Below are 21,052 nucleotides of genomic sequence, written 5' to 3' on the forward strand. Positions count from 1 at the left end.
AGCCAGCTCCCATCACAGGAGGGATACAATCAGTATGTTTCCAACTCTGCCTGTCCAAGGACCTCAAAATCACGAGACTTATGAGAGTATCAGATATTCTTTCTGTGATTTCTGCTCCGGGGAAAGTGATTTGTTACTAGTCTAATTTACATTCCTTGTTGAAATGCACACATCGTAGGCACACCCCAAAAACGTTCCTTTTGCTGCTGGCTGCTTCAAGCAGGAGACTCTGTTTGTTTTCCCTTATCTCTTAGAAAGCAGCTCTGCTTCTTCCCCTCCTCCACTGGCCCTTTTATCACTATTTTGTTTTCCCTTTTTTCTGCCCTTCCCTCACTGTCCCTTTCTTGACCATCCTGTTTGCTTCCTCTTTCACCTTCTCCTTTCACTTGGTTTCCTGCCTGGTACATTTGTCTCCCTTCCCCACATATTCCCTCCTTTCCTTCTCACCATCTTGTCTTGGTTTCTTTCCAATTTATCCCTTCTCCGGCACCTTTGTAAATCTGTCTCCTGCTCCTTGCATTTCTGTCTTCTTTTAAAGTTTTTCAGACAGTTTTCAAACCATAAAATGCAGTATTTGGTCGGCTTTCTTAAGAGCAGCCTGGTGTCAGTGGCTGTGACAACCCTTAGAAACACTAGCTATGCTACTTAGGGTAGCCATACTGCCATGTGCAAAAAGAGTTGAGGAATACTGGTCATCTTACCTGGGGTCATCTTGCAGCTTTAGTCCTAATAGAAGCAATGAAAGAAGTGACATTCTGAATGAGGATAAATATTGGAGGGATTGGCCAGAAAGCAGGTCACAGCAGGTTTTAAAAACATGTAAAATATCACAAAACAGTTAACTCTTGTGGTTTCATTATAATTCTGCAATATTGATCTTATGAGAAATTTGGAATGGCATTTGCACAGAACTCATTCTTCAGCTGCCTGAACTGTAATGCCATGAGAGACACAGGAGGGTCTCCACTTCTGCTCCAGGAGCTTCGCTGATTACTGCCCTTGCTTTCTTCTAGACTAGCAACAGTATTTTGCTCACTGCCTTCCTTCATCTACCTCTCCTCCAGATGACTGTCCAGAAGATCAAGTAAAACAAAGTTCATGGGATGTCAAACATTGCAGCCTAGGTACTCTGCTGCTGCTGACTCTAACTCCCATCAGCATCTCCCTTCATCAGCCAGAGGCAGGCTCTCCGCTTCGTATCTTCAGTGGTCCAGGAATTTTCTGATCAGCAATACACTATGACAGTTGAACAAATGTAGCTGAAGAGTCACTTGTTCTACATGGAGTTTAGGCTGGATCTTATTTATTGTATCCCAGGTAGTTTTGATCATCCTTAGTATTGTTCTTGAGCTACTTGTTCCTGCTTTATTCAACAAAAAATTGGTTTTGAAATGAGGTGAACTAGGAGAGATCCATTTCATTGGGACTGTTGCAAGTTACTTTCAAAGTTCAGCAAAGAGCATCAGGATGGGAAATGGCTCTTTATTACTCTTAGTGTAGACCAGTCCCATGTGATGAGGAAGGGTAAGTAAAAATTATGCAAGAGAGAGTAAGATAGAAAAAGCAGGAACCTGAAAAGAGTTGAAAGGAGTGATTCTGGGATAAAGATGGTGTTGAGCGCAGTCCTCAAACACAGCGGAAGCCTGCTTTGGGAGTGTCAGCTGCTAAACTGAATGAATAAGTAATTTATTCTGTTAGATATTTTCAGCAAAAGCTTTTTTTTTTTTTTGCTTCCTTAGCCTTTTTTCTCTCAAGATACTGATAGTAGAAGGAAGTGGTTTTTATTTTTAGTGTCTCTCAACTTGAAAAAGGAAAGTAGAGTCAAACAATAGCAAAAGTTGTTTGCCAGAAATACAGGAACCTTAAGATGTGTTTTGTCCCCAGTAATTATTTAATCTCATACCAGAGCAGTTTAATAACAGTTGCCAGAAGACTCTGCAGGATTAGAGTAAGGGTGTTTAGCAGCAAATTTTTTGCCTTGTCTGAAAGAGTGGACAGTATAGCAGTGCATTTCTAGCCTTCCGTATGCTAGAAGAGAAAACGTGTGACAGTAACTAGAGAGAAAGCAGTGATGATTTGAACTTCCTGAACCCGCAGGCGTCTCGAAAGGCTCTCCTTGAAACTCTCCTGTCCCCTGCAAGCTGTATTGGATCATTAGTGAATGAGGCCACTGAATGGCTACGTTAACAACAGTGACACTGATGATCATGTTAGTTGTCATCATGGATAAGAAGAGGTGCAACTCCAGCTGGAGGTGACAACCAGGATGTTTGCTCCCTTTCTTGCACCAAGGTAAGTAAAGAGGACAGGGACAAAATGGCAGAGGAAGGCCAAAGGTGAATAAGAAGGAAGAACAGAGTGGGAAGAAGTAGATGTGGTGTTTGAAGACAAGGTACATGATTCACATTGATGCTGAACAGTACAACTAAACACAGACCAGCACAAGACTTGAGCTACTACGCAAAGATTAGATATTCATCCTGATGATTTTGTGGCCCTTCTGTTGTCATCTTCTGTGGACAGAGGAAAGTAGAGCAGCGTTCTGAATGTATCACTCAGCACTCCTAACTCTGTCTTCTTCCATGGGTGGTTTTGATCCTCGTGACCATCCTGACCTAGGGTTTCTAAAAAGGTTGGGATGGTCCTCCACTAATGTGTTTCATGCTTGCTTGCTCGACATGTTCCCTGCTGAAGGACAAACAAGAACACACGTTGTATTTGAAAATACAACACCCACATAAACATACAAACGTTTGTATGTGTGATAGACAGTAATTTAAGATGGTCATATAGAAAACGTAGCTTGAGTTGCAAATATTAATCTAGTGGATCATCATATTTTGGACCTCTTTGCCTCTGAAAAGAAGTATCTGTATTAAGTTAAATGATGCACAGTGGAACCTCAGTAACCCTAATGCTTTGGAACAGTGTTAGCATTTGAATTAATGGAGATTTATATTGTTGCAGTGTAGTGGTGGCTAGTGGAAGGACACATTCTTCCCGTTCACTCTTACTTTTTTGTTTCTTTCATTTAAAAGATAAAACAGATAAAACAGCATAATCTAACAACTTTAACTTGCTTACACTTAAGAGAAAAATTCTTTCACTGACAGCGTATTATGCAGCTGGGTCATTTGAAGTAGTGAAGTTCAGCTATACGTATAGCTGTGCAAGTATCTGGCAGTACAGTCACAGCACACCCTCTATGCATTTGTGGAGCCTGATACATATGTGTTCAGCTGGAGAGCCACTTCAGAACTGGCATGCATCCTCAAACACTGTGCTGTGCACCTCAGTGCTTCCATTCCCGACTTGCCTGCTGACAGTAATCCTGCGGGCATGCTTATTAGAGACATTTCATGTTTGACAAATGACATTTTTCAGTACAGAAACAAATCTGAGAAATTTTCACTCTCTTGGATGAGATTGGGGTAAGGGACCATCTCAGACAGATATTCCCCAACTACCTTTTCCTTTCATCACCACTCAGTGCTGTTTCTCATTTCTCCTGTAATCATCATCTCTTCTTGAGTCTTGTCCTTGATTCCTGCTTTCCTCCTCTTAATGTCATCATCCTTTTTCTGCTTTTCCTACTTTCTTATGACTAGTATCAAGTGCCTTTCCTCCTCTTGGTTTTCCCACTTCCACTCAAGAACCTTTCTCCTGAGTTGATGTTTGGGAGACTCCGCAGTAGCCATGCTGCATCTGCTGTAGGCCAGAAAGAGTTTTAAGTATGCATAGACTGTAAACTAACTAATCAGGCCTACAAACCATGTCTTGCCTCTGTTCTTCAACCATGATGGCTACAGTAGTTTCACTTCTGGGTTGGATTTTCTTCTCAATCCAGAGGCTGATGGAGGTTGAGAGGTACCATATGAAAGTCAGATAGGTTGATAATAAGAACTGGGAAAAGTAGAGGCTAAGTTGTGTGGATCTCTCAGGATCTTACTGAAACAGAGAAAAACGTATAAAAATAAAATCAGTCAAGGCATTATAACTCTCTCAAGAACAAGCTACTTAAGTCTCTCTAATCACCCAAATGAGAAACTATATTTATTCCTCACCTGAAGTAAGTCACTCTTTTATCCTCTTATTGTAAGGCTCACATCCAGATTTTTATTGTCACCTAAAAGAAAATGTCCCTGCAATCAGAATTAAAGCTGCTTAGAGCTTTTGTTTCAATATTTTCTTGTTAAATTCTGCAAAGACAATGTCACGTGTTGGGGTATTCTGAGAGGGCTGCATTATAGGGAAAGCAAGATCATGGAAAAGGGAGAGAATAATGGACTTCTGTTTACCATTCCAGATCTATAGGATGTATTGTAAAATATAGTTATGTGCATGCCTTCCACAAGTGATCTCTGGTGTTCACAAGCAAACAAGAATGTAAAATATAAGTGGAAATGAAAGCCTTTTATTTAGAAGTACGTTAGCTGTGCTCCGAGAAGAGAAGCCATCTTCTTCAAGCGGGGCCTCCCATGGTAATTACAGCCATGCTTTACTGAAAGCATATTTTGTGGACTCTGTGTGGGGAGCGATAGCACTTCTCAAAAGGCAAATGCTTGAAGAGCTCCCATATGTTTCTGATCGAATTTTAAGTCTAGACTTGCTTTATTTAGTTTCTTTTGCTCTGCATTTGCCTAGCTAAAGCTTTTAGGAGTTCTTTTAAAACTGGAAAAATGGGGTGTGCTGCTTAGGTTAAAAATAAATGTAAAACTTTTCCTTTTTTAAAAAGTTTTTGCATGGGGGTAAGAGTTACCCTCCGTTCAAAACCCCACTGAGCTCTTCAAAGGAGGAGTCTTTGCAGCAACATCAGGGAGTTATTAAATACATACTTAGTCCACAATTTTCATTGGTAAATTCTTTATGTCTGCTTAATGTGTGCTAGTTAGAAGAACTGATTCTTTCTGCAGACTCGTTTACTCAACCCTGGGGACCTATGATCCCCTGCCCCTTTAGCACTAACTTTTACAAACACTGTTTCCCTTTTTTTTAAAAAAAAGAAAGAAAAAAAACACAACAGACTGAGCAGCCTGTTAAAGGGGCCAGGCAGTGGGATTCGGCCCCAAAGCTTGAAAACCCAGCTGAAATGTTGGAGACAATAACCAAGTGACATTTTTATAAGAAGGAGCTTTCTATGAACCAGGAGCTGCCTCCTGGGGCCCGGGAGCAGCTCAGCACCGCAAATACATCTTGGGCTGTCGGAGTCCGTCCGATAACACAGAGAAGACACGGTTCACGCCGTCTCTACTGGTATCATCTGCTAGCCTCAGACTAAACATTTAATTGGGCTTAGTCACATATTTACTCACTGACATGGCAACTAGTGCGGAGCAGGGATCTGGGGGAGGTTGTTTTTCTCTGGTTTCCCCTCGCTCCTGTCCACAGGCAGGCTGGAGCTCCCCCTGCTGCTCTGCTCTCCAGGATACCGCCGGGTTGCTCCGCATTACTCCACATTTGGAGGATCTGGCAGCGCTCATTTGTGTAACCTTTGCTCAGAGAGTGATGGTGCCGAAATCACACTAGGCTTCCCTCGGACCTGCGCTTTTCAGAGGTGCCCAGAACAGAGAGGAAGGTTGGACTACATTTGCAAGGAGCAGTGCAGTGCTGGGTGCCGGCTCTGTTATCTCAAGGTGGCGGTTTGGGTGCCCGGGCTCCTGCACCCCTCCATCCCAGGGAGCACTTGAGCTCCCAGCCACTGCTTCTGGCATAAAGGAGGGGGAGATGCAGGAGACGTGTGGGTTGGCATCTCCTCCTGTCTTTGGGGGAGGGAAAAAAGGTCTGAATCCTACTCCCAGTGTAAAAAAGGTCACATAATGACTTGTTATCATGACAGGGAAATCTAGTGACAGGCAGCTTCTGGACCTGTCCTTCACTTTGACTTGAGCTTCGGCTCATGCCAGTTGATATCGTGTCCTGAGGGCTAACAAAGGCGACATCTCTCCCCTGATCTGAACCCCTGCTCTGTGCTCTGCCCAGGGACTCGGGAGCATGGCCCCTCTTCCTGCGTTACTGGCACAGGGAACCTGAGATGGCCCAGGAGACTGTCCGCAGCAGGACTGGAGGTGAATGGTGCTTTTGCAGGTCTTGTCCCAAGTGTTGCCTTTTTCTAAACATCTGGCCACTCCTCTGGAAGGCACCTCTGGTCTCCAGATGGAGGTGCCACTCCCCTAGTCATGGTGTGCTGGGTTAAGGAGCTGTGCAATTGCATGGGAGCCAGGCTGCTCCCTTAATGGGGCAGAGGAGAGGGGCTGGAGCTAAGGAGAGATCTCCCCATTCCTCATGCACATCCCTGCCCACACCCGTTGGGAAGGCACAGCCAAGCGTACGTACGTACAGCATCCCAAATACACACGTGTGGCTCCGCCGGGAGATATTCATAGTGTGGTGGGGGGTGGGGGAGAGCCTGGGCTGCGGGGTCCCCTGGCTGAGCAGACCTGCCTGTTGGGCAGTGCCGCAGGGAGAACAAGGCTGGGGCGGCTCTGCCCGCAGTGTGGGGCACTGCGCCCCAGGCCCTCGCAGTGGCAGCGGCTCCTCATGGGAGAGGTCCCCCTTGGGGGTATGAGCTTCTTCTCGCGGTGGTACTCTGGAGTGGAAACCAGAGCCTGCTGGGGGATTTTTCTGTTCAGGTCTGGAGTGGGCTTGAATGAAAATTCAAAATAATGGTTATAGTGCAGTAACAGCTCTGGGTCAAGGAGGAAACGGGGCTCAGACCTGATTTTGGTTCAGATTTGGTTTGACTGATTATATCCAGGAAATCCTCCCACTGTGCTCTCCAGTTTCTGATCCTGCTGGGCTAAATAGCAATTTGACTAAATTACATTATTTGAATCCAGTGTGCTGCATTCAACCTGGTATTAAAATGCATGCTTGGGCTTGTATCTTTTAAATTTGATATGAAGACATCTGTATGCATTTTCCCTTGTTTGTAAATTGTATACACATGATACGATGTTTTCAGTGAGCACTAAACAATGCAATGTGAGGCATTTCAACAAAGGAATAATTTAATGCAACCCAGCAGAAATGCAGAGGCTTAGAAGTGGTTCTTTATGAAACTACAAATTTTGGAAATGGGTCCAGAAGACCTACACTGAAGCAACAGAAGAAACAATAGTTAACGCAGTAACATTTTTTCTGTACAAAAAATACACCATGAAGAAATTATATTTTGCCTGTTTTTTTAGCTTGTTGATTTACTTGAACGCTTCAGTTGGCATATTTTGTATTTTGCATGTTAGGGATTAAAATTCTCATTTCTTCACCGAAAGAGAATATTGTCATACAAGATGCACTTTGAGCCAAGCAAGACTTTTTTTTGTCAAGCGTAAATTTGTCTCTCATATTACGTTCCAGTTCAAAGCACATTAACACATTGTTACGTTCTTTTCATCTTCTATTTAGCTTTAACAGAACGAGACACATTTCCTTTGTGATCTTCTTCAGAGACAGGAACTGTTCCTACTTTGACAGGTGGGGGACAGGGTTAGAGAGAGCTGTACAATTTATCTTGGCCGTTAATGAAGTCTGCTGAAGCTGGATTGGAACTGAAGAGCCCTCTGCTACCCTACCTTGTTCAAACCCTGAGTTCATGCCTCTTTCAGACCAGCGATGCGCTCTCGTGGTGATCTGGGCTGGGTTAAGGCATAAAGAGAGTGCTGTACTGCCTGTTAAAGAAACGGGGAGCAAAAACACTGTGTGAGAGATGGGCTGGAGTAACTGCAGACACAAAATGCTGCTGGAGGGTGCTGGATAGCTGGCTAAGGGGGCAGGCTGGCTGCGAGGAACTGTCTCTTAGTTATATTTATACAGCACAAAGCAATGCCAGGCAGAATGTCTGAGCTAGTGCAGGTGCTGGAGGCTAAACAGGTATTGTCATCTCAGATTCTGCATAGGCTTTGCTCAGCGGTGGGGTGGTTTAGCCCCAGTGGAATGGAGCGTTAACAAAATACTCTTTGTAACTAAGCTGGTGGAGTTATTTCCACCCAGCACGGATATGAACCGTGTACCCTAAATACACACAAAAAGTGTAAAAGGCAATTACATAGCTACCAGGGACAATCTGTCTACAACTCAGCAGAGTTGGTGTGTGGTGGTGAGAGAGGGAAAGGTCTCACCCTGGGCTGCAGGTGGAATGTGCTTGGGGATTGTATTGCTGCTAGCTCTTGCACTGTGATCTCTTATCAGATGATGATGCAGTCCGAATTGAAATGCAGGGGTTTTCAGTGCACAGGAGCCTGTGCTGAATCAGCCATTTGAAACGGGAAAATAAAGAGCCGTAAGCCTTCCCAAAAAATCTGGGCCTCCCTTAGCAGTTAGTTACTGGAGTTGATAGAGGAACGCATTAGTGGTAAATGAATGAATCCAGAAGCCATAGCCACAGCTAACATTGTCACAACTGGCCATTGATATAAAGCCTGAAATTCGTGCCTCAAATTCAGGCACATTGCTGTGGCTCCAGTGGGCCCAACTGTGCAAGAAGCTGTAGGTTTTTCTGCTTCTGCAAACAGCAGCTGAAGTCGCTGCAGGCTGTCTTCCCAAATTCAGCTGGCCACTCTGAAACGTGCCTGCAAGTCTGCTCTGTGGCTCTGCAGGCTGGGACTGAGAAAAACGGGAATAACGGTCCTCCCCAATGGTCTCCGTAGCACAAGAAGGTAACTCTGTTCGGAGAATACCCAGGCTGTGGACCAGAGCAAAGAGCTGTTCGATGCGTGAGAGGGCTAAGGCATGGTATGCACGTGGCAAACCCATCCCTTTCTTCCTTATTGTGGATGCTTAGATCTGTCATGCTGCAGTGTACATGGAAATGAGATTGTTGTGTTTAGGAGCATGTGCACGTTCACGTAGCAACAGCAAAAGGTGCCAGGTTCGTTCTGAGTGTTTGTGCTTATTGTTTCTTCTCTCTCTCTCTCCAGTCGAAGACCACCCCCTTCACCTACTCGGCCCACTGTAATTCGTCCGTTAGATTCATCCCTGTTAGACTAAAAGAAGTTTCTGGCATGTCATTCATTGTTAACCAAATATGTGGAAACAAATTGCTTGATAACTGTTGCAATAACCAATGTATAGTCGCATGTATGGACATCTATAGGCAAGTAACCCACTTTTACTGATATACTCTCTGTTCATTCTGCATTGTTTATGAGGTCTTAAATGTTTTGGGAAGGTCTGTGCTGCCTTGACTTTTCCTTTTGCAATAGCTGATGTTAGCTAACTTACTGACACGTGTCTTCACCCAGGCAACTGTGCTCACAGTCCTGTACAGCAAATGGAGGGCTTGACTGTGTGTGTATGTGGACATGTTGATTTGATCTGCTTCTTTTTTCCTCTTCTCTGAAAGGCATCTTGCTTTTATTTGTACCTTTCAGGTTTTCTATCATTTGGAATTACACCATTTTTCTGTTTTAATGGCTAAACTGGGCAAAGAAAAGCAATATGGTTTCTTACAAAGCTCTTCTGAAGGCCCCACACTTCCATATCCCTCTTGCAAGAAGCTTGCTGGATGGCTGCTTCTCCTGTAATTTCTCTTTATCTGAAGTCTAGTTTTTAAGGAATGCTGTTAAACAAGAAGGGTGTGCATGGGACAACGCGTGTTTTACTTTACTTCCACATTGGCAGCTGACACGCAAAGTTGGTTGGGTGGTTGGTAAGGACCAGACTGCGGTGCCCCAGCTTGCAGGGCTCAGTATGGAGCCATCTCACTCTGCAGCAAGGATGTGGAAGGGCGGGTTGGAGAGCCAGTCCATGACAAAGCAGCGTGTGCCAGCTCACTTTGTCCTCTGCTGCTGCTTGCTCACATTCGTATGCCCACTAAACTCATGGGACGCCTTGGGGGCATGTGAGTGCATGAAATACACATAAACGTACTGCGCAGCAGGATCCAGGGAACTGAGGGTTGCTTTTGGTCATTTTGTGAAACAGAAGTAGATAGAGATAGAGATATATATGCACAGCTGTAAATGGGCTACCGCTGCTCTGCCCACTGTGTGAGCCAGTTCACAGAGCTGTGGCCTAGATTTGCATCTGAGCTTTCCAAGGGTCCGGTTTGCATTTGAAATATTTGCTCACGCCAGTGGATAAAGTTCCACCAGGCCGCCTGTATAAAGATTTTTCTCTTTGCATCACTTGAAGTCCTGCACACCTCGGATTAGGGTCGCTTTATCCAGCTAGGTACTGAGAAGTGCTTAGCTGTGCCTTCTGGCAAAGGATTGTTTTAGCAGATGTTCACTTGCAGAGGTCCTCTCTGCCTATTGTTTTGCACGTTATATATTAATGCATTATAGAAACCTTTTGTCTTAACTGCATTACTTCACTTTAAGCACATAGGGTCAGTGTCACCCTTATAGCTTAAAATTTACTGAGTTAACGGAATTAAACCAGAGATTAATTTGGCCTTGTTTCTTCAGAAAATATTAAATTGCTGTTATTACAATTATGGTTACAGATCCCTAGGCAAAAGCAACTGGTGGTTTCAAAGGGCCCCAGTATAATTATTTATTGAGACTGCATGTAGGGTTCCAGTATGCTATAGCCCCATGGTTAGGAAGAATCCAATCAAAGAGCCACAACAATTGGGGATTTAGTCTATTAAGCATTCCCAGACTGCTGATTAGTTGTGCTCACCACTGAAGCAAATCACGTTTCAGCTTGCATAAGAGAGACGAGCTTGGGAAAGCATCATGACTTGTATGTTAGCTTAACTTTAGTTTCCTGTCAACCTCATACTTGTGACACACACCTGGGGAGTCTAGAGACTGAAGCACAGTGAAGATGGAGTTTGTCAGAGCACCAGCATCTTGGTGAGCTCAGAAGATTGCTTAATTGGCCAGTGCTTGTTTGGAGAACAGGCCCAGATCTCCAACACCAAGTGCACAGAATCAGCTTTCGAGGAAAAAAAAAAAAAGGTTGCAAAGCCAACTACCGTCATACTGGGTTTTACTACAAAAAAAGAGAAAACATATTTTGATTATTTTTCTTGTGTTCTACACAGTTTTGCACTGTGTAGCACACTCTGCTGTAACATGCAATGCATCTATTAGATGTATTTTTATAAGTAGCTATACTAGCCCATGCTGTTGCCTAGCCAGCAAAGCTCTATGTAGTTTATCAGAACTCTGTTACTGACTGGCAGCTGCCTGCTGACAGAAAGCCAGGCTTAGCGCTTCAGCCACAGAAAGTCACTTTAACCCCCAATTTTGATATTCATTCCATGATATTGCAAGGCCATGGTCTGAGTTTATCCCACTGTACCCCAAGCGAGCACTTCACTTAGGTGTCCAAGGTCCCCTTAGTTCAGTGGAAAGAGGTAGTGCCTCCAGAAGGTGATTCAGACCGGTGTGGCTGCATGGGAGATGAGGGTGGTAATGCCAGTGAGTTAGGAGTCGCAATTAGATGACATAGATCCTGGCCTAAAAACATGTTTTTAAATCCCCTGTACTGAGACTTCTTAATTTACGTTAATGACTGTTTCTGTCAAGCATAAGGAAGTAGGTAGCACAATTCAGCACTGTCTTTAACTCTGCCCCCCAAGAAATTGTATTTCTCAGCAGTAATCTTGAATTGTAAATGAAGCTCTCAAGGGTGGATTTACCCGAAAGAGGAGGAGGAGGCAGTGAAGAGCCTGTGGCCCCACTGTCAGCACCATCTGGTTCTGCGCTTGGGATTGAGGTCGTGGGACACAGCTGCACAGCCCTGCCTTCCTCTGCGCCCTCATTCAAATCACATCTAAATCTGGCCTGTACCCCAAATGCAGCACTAACCTGTGTGCAGGTTAGTCATTAACCTTGAGCACAGATAGAGTTTGATGAATTTACCTCTAACATCTTGCATATACGCTTTTCAAAATAAACTACACAGAATTGCTGTTTCTAGGAAAAATGCTAAGTGCTTCCCAAGAAATTGCCACATCCAATTGCGTAAGTGCTGTCCTCCCAACCTCGGCCCATTTCGTCCTGCTGTACAGTGCCTGGAACGGGTTGGTTTGTCCCACTCGCTCCTGATGCTGGTGAGTCGTGTCTCTCCCGTCCCTTGTTCTCAGAGGAGCAGCCTTGGCAGCAACTCGCTCCATGCCTGAAGGACAGCAGGACAAGCACCCCATGGATCTGCTAGAGGGACTGGCTACCTCAGACTGGCCACTGCCCCCTCTGCAGACACCCTTACACAGGGTGAGCTAAGCCTGAACTCCTGGACCAACAACCGGAGAGCGGGTTGCTCTCCCTTTCTTTGATTCCCTCTGGCAAAGCTCAGGAGATTGCCAGGGAGTAGTGGAGACTCCTGTTAAGCAACAGCAGAGCTTCTGATCTTGTGTGAGGTGCGTAACGAGCTGGGTGACGTAGGTAGCTATGTTTCAGGAGGGTGCTCATCTAGTATTGTGTTTAAGCTAAGCCTGGGTCTCTGCCTAAAGAACATGTTCCACCTCACCTCATCATGGCTGACCGACAGCTGAAGAGCTTGCATGTGCCATAAATGGCTCTCGGCCTTTAATCTCAAGGGATCTTGTGTTGGGATTAGAAAGATTGTATGTTCAATGAAAAGGCTTATGTACATAGTTAATGTGTGTTTATTTTATTGCTGATCTTGTTGCACTTTCTGAGTAAGCCTCATAAAAGTAGATTATTATATTAAAGGAGATACATTATAGGTTATGGCATCTCTTGTTAAAGCATAACATAGAAAATACTATACTCTATTGCAGACAGCTACTCTAAACAACATGTATACAGCATATTGAGATTACTGGCTAGTTCTGTCTTTCTGTCTTAAAGTAGTCCAAGCCTCCTGAGTTGAAAGCAGACCTATTGTGCACCCGTGACACAGGGGAGGCATCCAACCTGTGGCACAGTTCCTCCCGCTGTGGCATTGACTCTCCTCCCTGGGCTCTAGTAGAACAGCTCCCTTGTGTAAATGAATGTTACTCTGCCTGTCTTTCCTCTTGCTTTGTCTGCAGGCGAGGTGATACCGATGGCTCCTCCCGTCCAGACAGTCCTCCACTCTTGCTTGATATATGATTTGTCCCGTCTTGCCGGCCATTTGCTTTACTGCTTGTCTCTTTACTTTTCCAGGATGGTGTAAACAATGACTCCTTTTTGTAAGAAGCAAATGCTTAACTTCTTTCTGAATTTTGCTCTGTATGTTAATGCCCTACTTCATATGAGTCAAAACATCTGGCTTTGGTTTCATAATCTGTAAATGGTTCCTGGTGTTGACCTTTGAGCACAGCAAGTCGATTCCTGAAACCATGGTCATTACTGAGCATCACATGCACCTGCTGTAAAAATGTTATGCTGCATTTCTGAACCTGAAATAAACTGTAACTCTTGATGGGCTTTTATTATTACTTTCTGGATGAGCATGAGTGGTATTCCGTCTCTCGCACCATCATCTCGGCATGCCGCGCTCCGCCACTGTTGGGACTGCAGTGAGGATTTATCAGAGAGGCGTGTTGCACTGAGATCGCGGGAGATGGGGGAGATGTAACCCATGGGAGGCAGTCAGCGTGCCGCCCTGCAAGGGGCCTGGAGTGCTGCAGTGGCATTTTGCTGGGAAATGGATGAATGTTATTCAAGCAGGACTTGGTATTTGTTTCATTGCTGGGGAAAGCATGGTTTGGGGAGATTCAGAGCTGATGAAGGCCAGAAGGTCAGACTGAGTCCTCCAGAGCAGGAGCTAAAGTAAAAATGTGCATGTGTTATATGCGTTATGTCTGGAAGGGGTTTTGCCCTAAAGCAGTTGTGTACGAATGTGCAAATGTCTCGATTACTCAATTCCTCCTCCAGATCAGTATGAGCCAAGTAACTGGAATCAGGGCTTGGAGGAGATGGTCTGTATGGCACAAGAAGAAGCACAACAGCTTCCTACTGGAGAGGAGAACATTTTCCTACTGGAGAGGACATTTCTCACTGAGCACAACAATCATTATGTTGGTCCTTAGATGGGTTTCGGGAAAGGGGGGGAGCAAAAGGTGGGATGAGCAAAGCAGCAACATCCCTGTTGTATTCACTTGCCTGTTGTAACATTGGGAGATTTTTTTTTTTTTTAAATATTCCTTAATGGCTATGCCTGAGGCAGTCTGTGCTGCCCTCCCCCTCAGCGAACAGCAGTGTCACACGTGTCCCATCTGGCTGGAGTACGTTATGTCCCCCTGTATGAGTCTGGTTCCTGGCATGTTGGTCGGTGACACATCAGTGCTCTATGCTGGGTTACAGGAGGAGCATCCGCTCCTCCCCAACAGCTGCACTGGGCCATCAGCTGCCAAGGGTCTCTCCTGCTAGGGTTGGCAGTATTCATTGCGCTGCTGTCACCCACCTTTTTAACCTTTCCCAGCAACATCCGCTCCAGATATCCCAATCCAGCCCATAGGCCATCTTGTTTTATCATTCCCGATTTCATCGGAATCTCACTTTACAAAGGTCTACTCCAAGAACAGTGTTTGAAGCAGATAGTGGTGCAAATTTTAAGGCTGGCTGGGGAAAAGCTCTTCCAGAGGATATTATTTGCTGCAAGAAAATTAGAAACCCTGTGACCAGTGACCTCCGCACGAGGATGTGATTGTCCTAGTTCTCTGGCGCCAGCAAGTCAGATGGGAAGCGGTGAGGATGAAAGCCGAGGCTGTGCTGATAGCCAGCTGATTCTAATCTTGCTCTTGCTCTTTTCCTTAATGTGCATGTTCTGTGCCTTTTTCTGTTAACCCAGTTTATTAAGATAATTTTGTTTATGAGTGATTTTATTGTATCTTGACCTTTTGTTTTAAGTGTCTTCTCCCCCCCCTCCCCGTGAATTTTGGGTTATTTTTTGTCTTTTTCGTAGGCGACCTCCGCCAGCTGTTCCGGGAAGATCATCCTAACACGCGCATGTCTTTTTTGTTACATGCAAACTGTCTTTATTTTTTTGTTGTCCAAAATTATCTTTAATTTGCACTAGCCTATTTGTAAATGAAAGATTTTATTTTCAGATGTTAATGATAAGCCTGGATATAAAGAAAATAAAAATTCTGACTAGAAAACGAATGTGTGCTGGTTTTCTATTGAAGAGTCTACCCACTCTTTCTCAAACGGAGCCATTCAGACCCCACGGAAGAAATTGCCTGGGCTCTGTGGAGACTCCCACCTGCCGAGGTGGTGGACAAAGGGACCTTCTGCTGGGATTCCACCACTGCTGCTGAATTCATTAACTACCAGGATTGCTCCTTATAAATGGCTTTGGCTTAACATTAGCAGGAAGAACAGCCAGCTTCTTTAACAACAAAGGAGTCCTAAAACGCATCTAACGCGCTAGAGGCAGCACCTGGCTGAGTGGAAAGTCAAAGGAGAAGATTGTAGCCGTCTCTAGACTGACGAATCTGCACAATTATGAGCTGACCTCATTGGAGCATCTGAGCTCAAATAGCTGTAAGTAGCTACCTCTGAGATTCCAAATGTGTCTGCCCCTGTAGGAAAGGTAAAATCTGGGATTATTTAGAAGATGTGCTTGATTTGGGTGCCAGAGAAGTATATAAAGTCTAAAAAAAAGGGAAAACTGATGGGTTTTATTGACTTTTTTCCTCATATGAAAACAAAGAAGGGGTATCTCACAAACCACGCAGATAGATTAGAAGGCACTGCATGGATAGGAACTGGAGGCACAACGCAGTTATCAGGACTCCAGCCTCTTGTTTCAGCAGCACAAACAAGACATTTCTTTGTAGTAGGAAGTTCGGGGTGAGAGGGAGCTGCAGTGGGATGGAGGCAGGAGAGCGGAGGGTATCGGTATAGTGTGTGTAGAAGGGGCCTGACAACACACAGGCTGCGCTCGGTTTCAAGCCAGGTCTGACACAGCTTTGCTGAATTTGGGCAATTCCTCTTGTTCCAGATGATTTAGTTCCCTGTTGATCTCTTGTGTATCCAGGGAGCTGCTGAACCACCTGCATGTGCTGGTAAATGCCAGACACTGCGTTTGCTCAAATTATAAGGGGATGCAAGCCTAGAGAGCTGTAGACTTGCACAGATTTTTCTTTCTTCTCAGTCTTTTGGTAGAGTACAATAGCAGAAACAGCAATAGTATTAGCAAAAAGTGGGAGGAACCCCAACCAAGTACAACAGTTCTTAGAGAGATAAATAATCATTCCTGTTAGACCTTTGAACTGCATGCGCTAAACTAGGAATTGCTGGAGCTGGAAAGAGTACAGTGATGGGCAAGGTGCTTCCCAGCACCCTGGGAAAGGGCAGAAATGGAGGCTACTGACAGTCCCATGAACTGTCCCAGCAGTAGGGGGTGAGGAGGGGAGCTCAGACTGGCCGTATCTTTCACTTGTGGAACTCATCGCTGTCACGTGCTGAGGCAAAAAAACCTGCGTATTTTCAGAACTACTACAGAAGCGACGGTGTTTGTACCCAGTGAGCTCTTGAGAAGGTTCTGGCCATGCTTCACCTCTCAGGTAGGAGGGAATGGGAACAGCCTGGATTCCACAAGCTGCCTTTTTTCCAGGTTGTTCAAAGATCTGTCCTGCACTGGGGGAAGCTCTCGCTGCATTCCTTCTGTGATACAGCACGGTACCAACAGATGAACCAACAACAACTGAAAGGAAGCTGCTATTTTAGTCGTATGGCTTTAGCTACAGCACCCCAACCAGGAGCTGCTGCTGTCCTCCTAGCTGCCAGCTGACCTCCATGCATTAGGCTGTAAGGCACAAACTTCTTTCTTGGCGTGTCTTACGGTGTTAAACCTTTCACAGAAATCTTTACCTTCTTCTGAAGTATTTGATGAAAAATAATGTTGGAAATAGGAGTCCAAACTTCATGGTTTGCTGGTAGCTATTCCTAAAATCTTCTGAGTAGAAAGACAAAGGTATTGGTGTGCTGGGAAACCTTGGCACGTTCTTTAGCATCAACTCATGGGATGAGTTTTTGAAGAAGCTGTTTGACCTTGTCTGTGCTATTTCCACCCTGCAATGGTATACGTTCTGTGGCTAGGTGGAGAAGGCTCAGGGTGCTGCATCAGCTGGTGGCATTATGTGTCCTAGGCTGCTTTTCAATGGATGGGTTAGGACCAAAAACCTATTTTGGTTTCCTGATCATTCAGGTTGTTGCTGTTGCCTCTCACATTACAAAGCTGAGAAAAGCTTAGCGATTACTGTGGGAATTGAAGATATATAAAGATACTGCTTTCAAAGACTAAAGCTTCACTCTTTCCAGGCTTCCCAGATCCAGTCTCCCATGTGGGGAGGGACATGGGCCCCTGACAGCACAGTGTGGGTGGCTGATGCTTGCCTTTCCCTGCAGCAGAGGCTGTAGATGGAGATTCCAGACAGCACGTGTCAGCGGCTCCCCCAGGAGCAAGGCTTATCCCCAGCCAGTTTACAATTACTCGCATTTGGCCAGCTTCAAATCAAAAGAAAATGTCCCATTGAAGTACTTGATCTCAGTGGACTTGGAAACAAAAAGAAACTGCACTTCCTTGTAATGAAAAATAACATTTAACTCTTTAGAGTTGGTTGAGGATGATTTGGTGCATACAAACTGAGAAGGACCTATTTCTTTGGTCTCAGCGTGTGCTTCATCAGAGAAGCTGCAGACCAGTACGCTTATGTAGTGAATGCTCAAAGGGCATCCAGCTTTACTGCTGAGCTGGGCATAGTTATGGCAAAGTTTTGTTCTGTAGAGGATATTCTGACCTCAGGCACGAAGACATACTCGTAATGGCCATCTATTCAGCATCTTAAAGAACTTCAGTGGCATTGCAGAGCATGTGGCCTCAGGAGAAGGTCAGAGAAGTCCTAGGCAAACTCTGCCTGGCCTTTGTGTCTCCTCCTCTCCTCTCCCTGGCTCTCTCTTGCATTTTTGCCTCCTTCAAAGTCCCTTTGTGCATTCAGGCCATAGACTGGGCTTTATATTTTCATCTCCCAGGTTAGGGAGAGCGAGGTATCTCTGTGGGCAAGCTAAGGGGAGGGCTAAGCCAGGGGATCTCTGGGCAAGGACTGAGGCTAAGGGGGAGGTGACGGGAAGGAGCTGGGCAGAGCAGAGGGGCCTGGGGATGTGAGCAGGGATGAAGTTGCCTGTGGTGGGCTGGACGGGACATATCCCACATCCTGCCTGGAGCTGGGCAGACGGGGCCTGCTGCCTCAGTCGAAGCACAGGGATCTGCACAGGTGATCCACTGGGTTCCAGCCGTGGCTGAGGCAATGGTGGCAGTCTGTGCCTGTCTCCACCTGGAATGTCTGGGTAGTTGATGTTCGCACTTTTCCTAACCCAGAGCTGGTTTTGAGAATCTGAATTTGGGAAGAGTACTTTTCGGGAAATATTTCTCCTTGGAGGAATAGGTGCAGCAGAAACTCATCTTTTCTTGTAGCCTCTACCATGACAGACATTAACAACAGGCAGCAAGCGGGCTAGATTTGATTTACTTTTGATGTACACTCAAGCCGTGCCCTACCGATGGGCTCTGTGAATGGGCTTTGGATGTCAGCGTTACAGTGGCACTAACCCAGCGCGAGATGGGACACCCCGGTCACTGAGCAGCTTCTGGGAAACCTCCCTGTGAAAAAACAATCTTCCTTCTTTCTAAAGAACTAAAAAATGTCATCTTGACTGTGAGCATCTGGCTACTCTGTCCTCCCTGCGAGACTGGAGCACAGGCTCTAAACTTCCGCAGGTTTTAATTAAAACCAAAATGAGATGTAGTCATCACCATGACGACAACAGCTGCATTTAACACTTGGCAAGAGCTGTAACAAAGCACTGGAGGTGTTGGGGACTCGGCTGGGGGTTGCTCATTTCCGAGAAAGCCCAAGGAGCGCGTGGCAAAAGCCCGATCGCTGGGGTGAGACACCGGTGCTCAAAGGAAGGATGTAAATCAAGCAGAAAGTTGCACTTCCGCCGCGTTGGATTTCCAAAAGAGAAAAGTTCCTAAAAACCCTAAAAATACCAAATGCATCCCTGCGAGGTGGGGCTGAGGCAGATGTGTGCATCTCTTCCCTCTCCCCAAGGCATCTGGATAGGTCCCAGAGGGGAGCAGGGAAAGGGAAAGTGTTGGGGAAGCCCTCCCAGCGCTGGGGCTGGCGGAGCCTGGCCTGGCCTGGCCTCCAGCAGGACTTGTCTGCCGGCAGCGTGCTCTGGTGTGGTGTGTGCGGGGCCGGACAGAGAGCTGCTGGACAGACAGCTGCCAGACAGGACCTCAATGGGCCCCACCGCTGTCCCAGCAGCCTGGCATCTCCCCAGAGGGTGGGTGCACCCATGGGGGTCTGTACTGAGCTCCATCACTTTAACTCAGGTTCTGGCCCTGCAGAGAGGCCAGATCTGCCTCTGGGAGGGGGTTAGAGGGGGGAAGAAGGTGTCTTGCCTACTCACCGCCCCCCCGCCCCCAAAGGATTTAGGGTCATGTGCTGTGTGGCACTGCTGTGAGACTATTCTGGCATCAGTGACTGGCAAGGTGCAGCTGAGCAGGGCTCTGCACGGCACCCGTCTCAGGTGCCTTCGGGCTCAGTCCTGCGGGTCCGGCAGCACCCACCACCCTGCACCTCCGCCCTGCACACAGCAACCCTCACACAGCCCCCTTCCCCTCCAGCCCTCCCAGGGAAGGGCTGTCAGTCCCCATCGCGCACATCAAGGTCCCTGGGGCTGAGGACCTCCGTGGGCATGTCACAGGGCGCCTCTGAGCCAGATGCGCATTTCCATGTGATGTTTCTGCTCAGGGGATGCACACCCGCCCTGAACCCCCCCAAACCAAATGCAGATATGGGTCTGCGTGGCCAGAGCATGCGCTGCCTCACTCGCCTGCGCCCTGGGCTGCTGCATGGGCCGGCCACTCTGCGCAGTTCAGCTCCGTCCTTTGCCAAAACCAAGCAGGTCGGGTCTGGAAACAGATGCTGCGGGTAATGCAAATGTGGTCCTTGTTGCTGTGCAAGAGGCTTTATTGGCTGGTGTCCTCCCCCCAGGGCTGTCCCCCAGCAAGGACCTTTGCACCGCTCACAGCAGAAGGTCCCTTCTCCCCCCGAGACAGGCCTACATGAGGAACCTGGAGAGGTCCTCCTTGATTTCAGCCTCATCCCATGGCCCGTGGATGTTGTCCTTCAGCAGCTGAAGGCGGATGAGGCAGTAAGGGCAGAGGCAGGAGATGGTGAGCAGCAGCGAGGCGAAGAGCACGGCACCCACGCTGGAGACAGTGGCCAGCCCTGCCAGCGCCGCCAGCGCGAAGAGCACCGTCACCCCCACGTAGCATTGGGGCGTCTGGGCTTTCAGCTTCTTCTGCAGCATGGGCCAGAGGGCGAAGATCTGCATGGCGAAGGTGACCATGACGAAGGCGTGGAGGGAGCGAGGCAAGCGGGAGGCCAGGCACACTGAGGCAAAGATAGCCATGTTGAGGGACAGCGTGCTGGAGACGATGGCAGCGTTGGCACCGTAGTCGAAGAAGATGAGGTGACCGAGGAGCATGAGGGCCGACATGGCGTAGATGGTGTCCGTGCTGATGGACTCGGTCAGTGTCTTCAGCACGGGTGAGAAGCCGTAGGTGAAGGCGGCGAACACCAGCGTGCTCTTCAGGTCGGCCCACCGCGTCCGTCCGCTCTCTCGCCGCCCGGCCCCGCCGTCCACGGCGTCGAAGAGGACATAGCCGAGCAGGGAGGAGACCAGGGCCGCCCCGAAAAGCCCCTGCGGGCTCAGCACCCCGGCGTCCATGTACCACCAGGTGACGACGAAGACGCAGACGCTGCACAGCTGCTGCACCACCGCTCCCGACTGGAAGACGACGGCCCGGTACCGGTACCGGCGGGCGTGCACGTTCTTCCGCAGCTCCTCCAGGAACCGCTGGTCCACGTAGTTATCGGGGAAGGGCTGCCGCTCGTACAGCACCTTCTGCCACCGCCGCCCGCGGCCCGGCTCCATCCCGCCGGCTGGGGAGGGAGGGGGCTCCGCCGCTGCACACGCACCCGCAACCTCGGCCCCGGAGCCTCCGCCGGGCCCCGGTGGCGGCGCAAGGGACGCCGGGGCGCTCGGAGCTGCCACCTGCCGGCGGGAGCCCCCACGAGCAAACGGGGCTGGATACCCCGGAACAGGCGGCCGGGGGGAGGTTTGGGCCGCGGGAG

At 47.4% G+C, this 21,052-nt stretch overlaps 2 protein-coding genes across 5 annotated transcripts in view; one reads left to right on the forward strand and one right to left on the reverse strand.

Moving 5' to 3' along the window:
* Positions 1–14,842, forward strand: part of DNM3 (dynamin 3) — a 190,337-nt gene extending 175,495 nt beyond the window's left edge. For 3 of the 4 annotated variants that reach the window (XM_086462506.1, XM_086462508.1, XM_086462507.1), the window contains one exon: positions 8,916–8,985. In XM_086462506.1, the coding sequence (XP_086318632.1) occupies positions 8,916–8,985 (70 nt within the window). Of the gene's footprint in view, positions 1–8,915; positions 8,986–14,805 lie in introns of those variants that run through there. The other variant, XM_086462510.1, reaches the window with a different exon arrangement.
* Positions 14,843–19,973: 5,131 nt separating this feature from the next.
* Positions 19,974–20,852, reverse strand: PIGC (phosphatidylinositol glycan anchor biosynthesis class C). The gene has a single exon (XM_009949913.2). It carries the CDS (start codon positions 20,850–20,852, stop codon positions 19,974–19,976), a length of 879 nt encoding a protein of 292 aa, XP_009948215.2.
* Between the last annotated feature and the right edge of the window lie 200 nt (positions 20,853–21,052).

The sequence above is a fragment of the Leptosomus discolor genome, chromosome 3 (assembly GCF_034619465.1).
Source record: "Leptosomus discolor isolate bLepDis1 chromosome 3, bLepDis1.hap2, whole genome shotgun sequence".
Lineage (NCBI taxonomy): Eukaryota > Metazoa > Chordata > Aves > Leptosomiformes > Leptosomidae > Leptosomus > Leptosomus discolor.

Bases quoted from the DNA above. Each gene is read 5' to 3' on its own strand.
- PIGC (XM_009949913.2), bottom strand. From the start codon at position 20,852: ATGGAGCCGGGCCGCGGGCGGCGGTGGCAGAAGGTGCTGTACGAGCGG.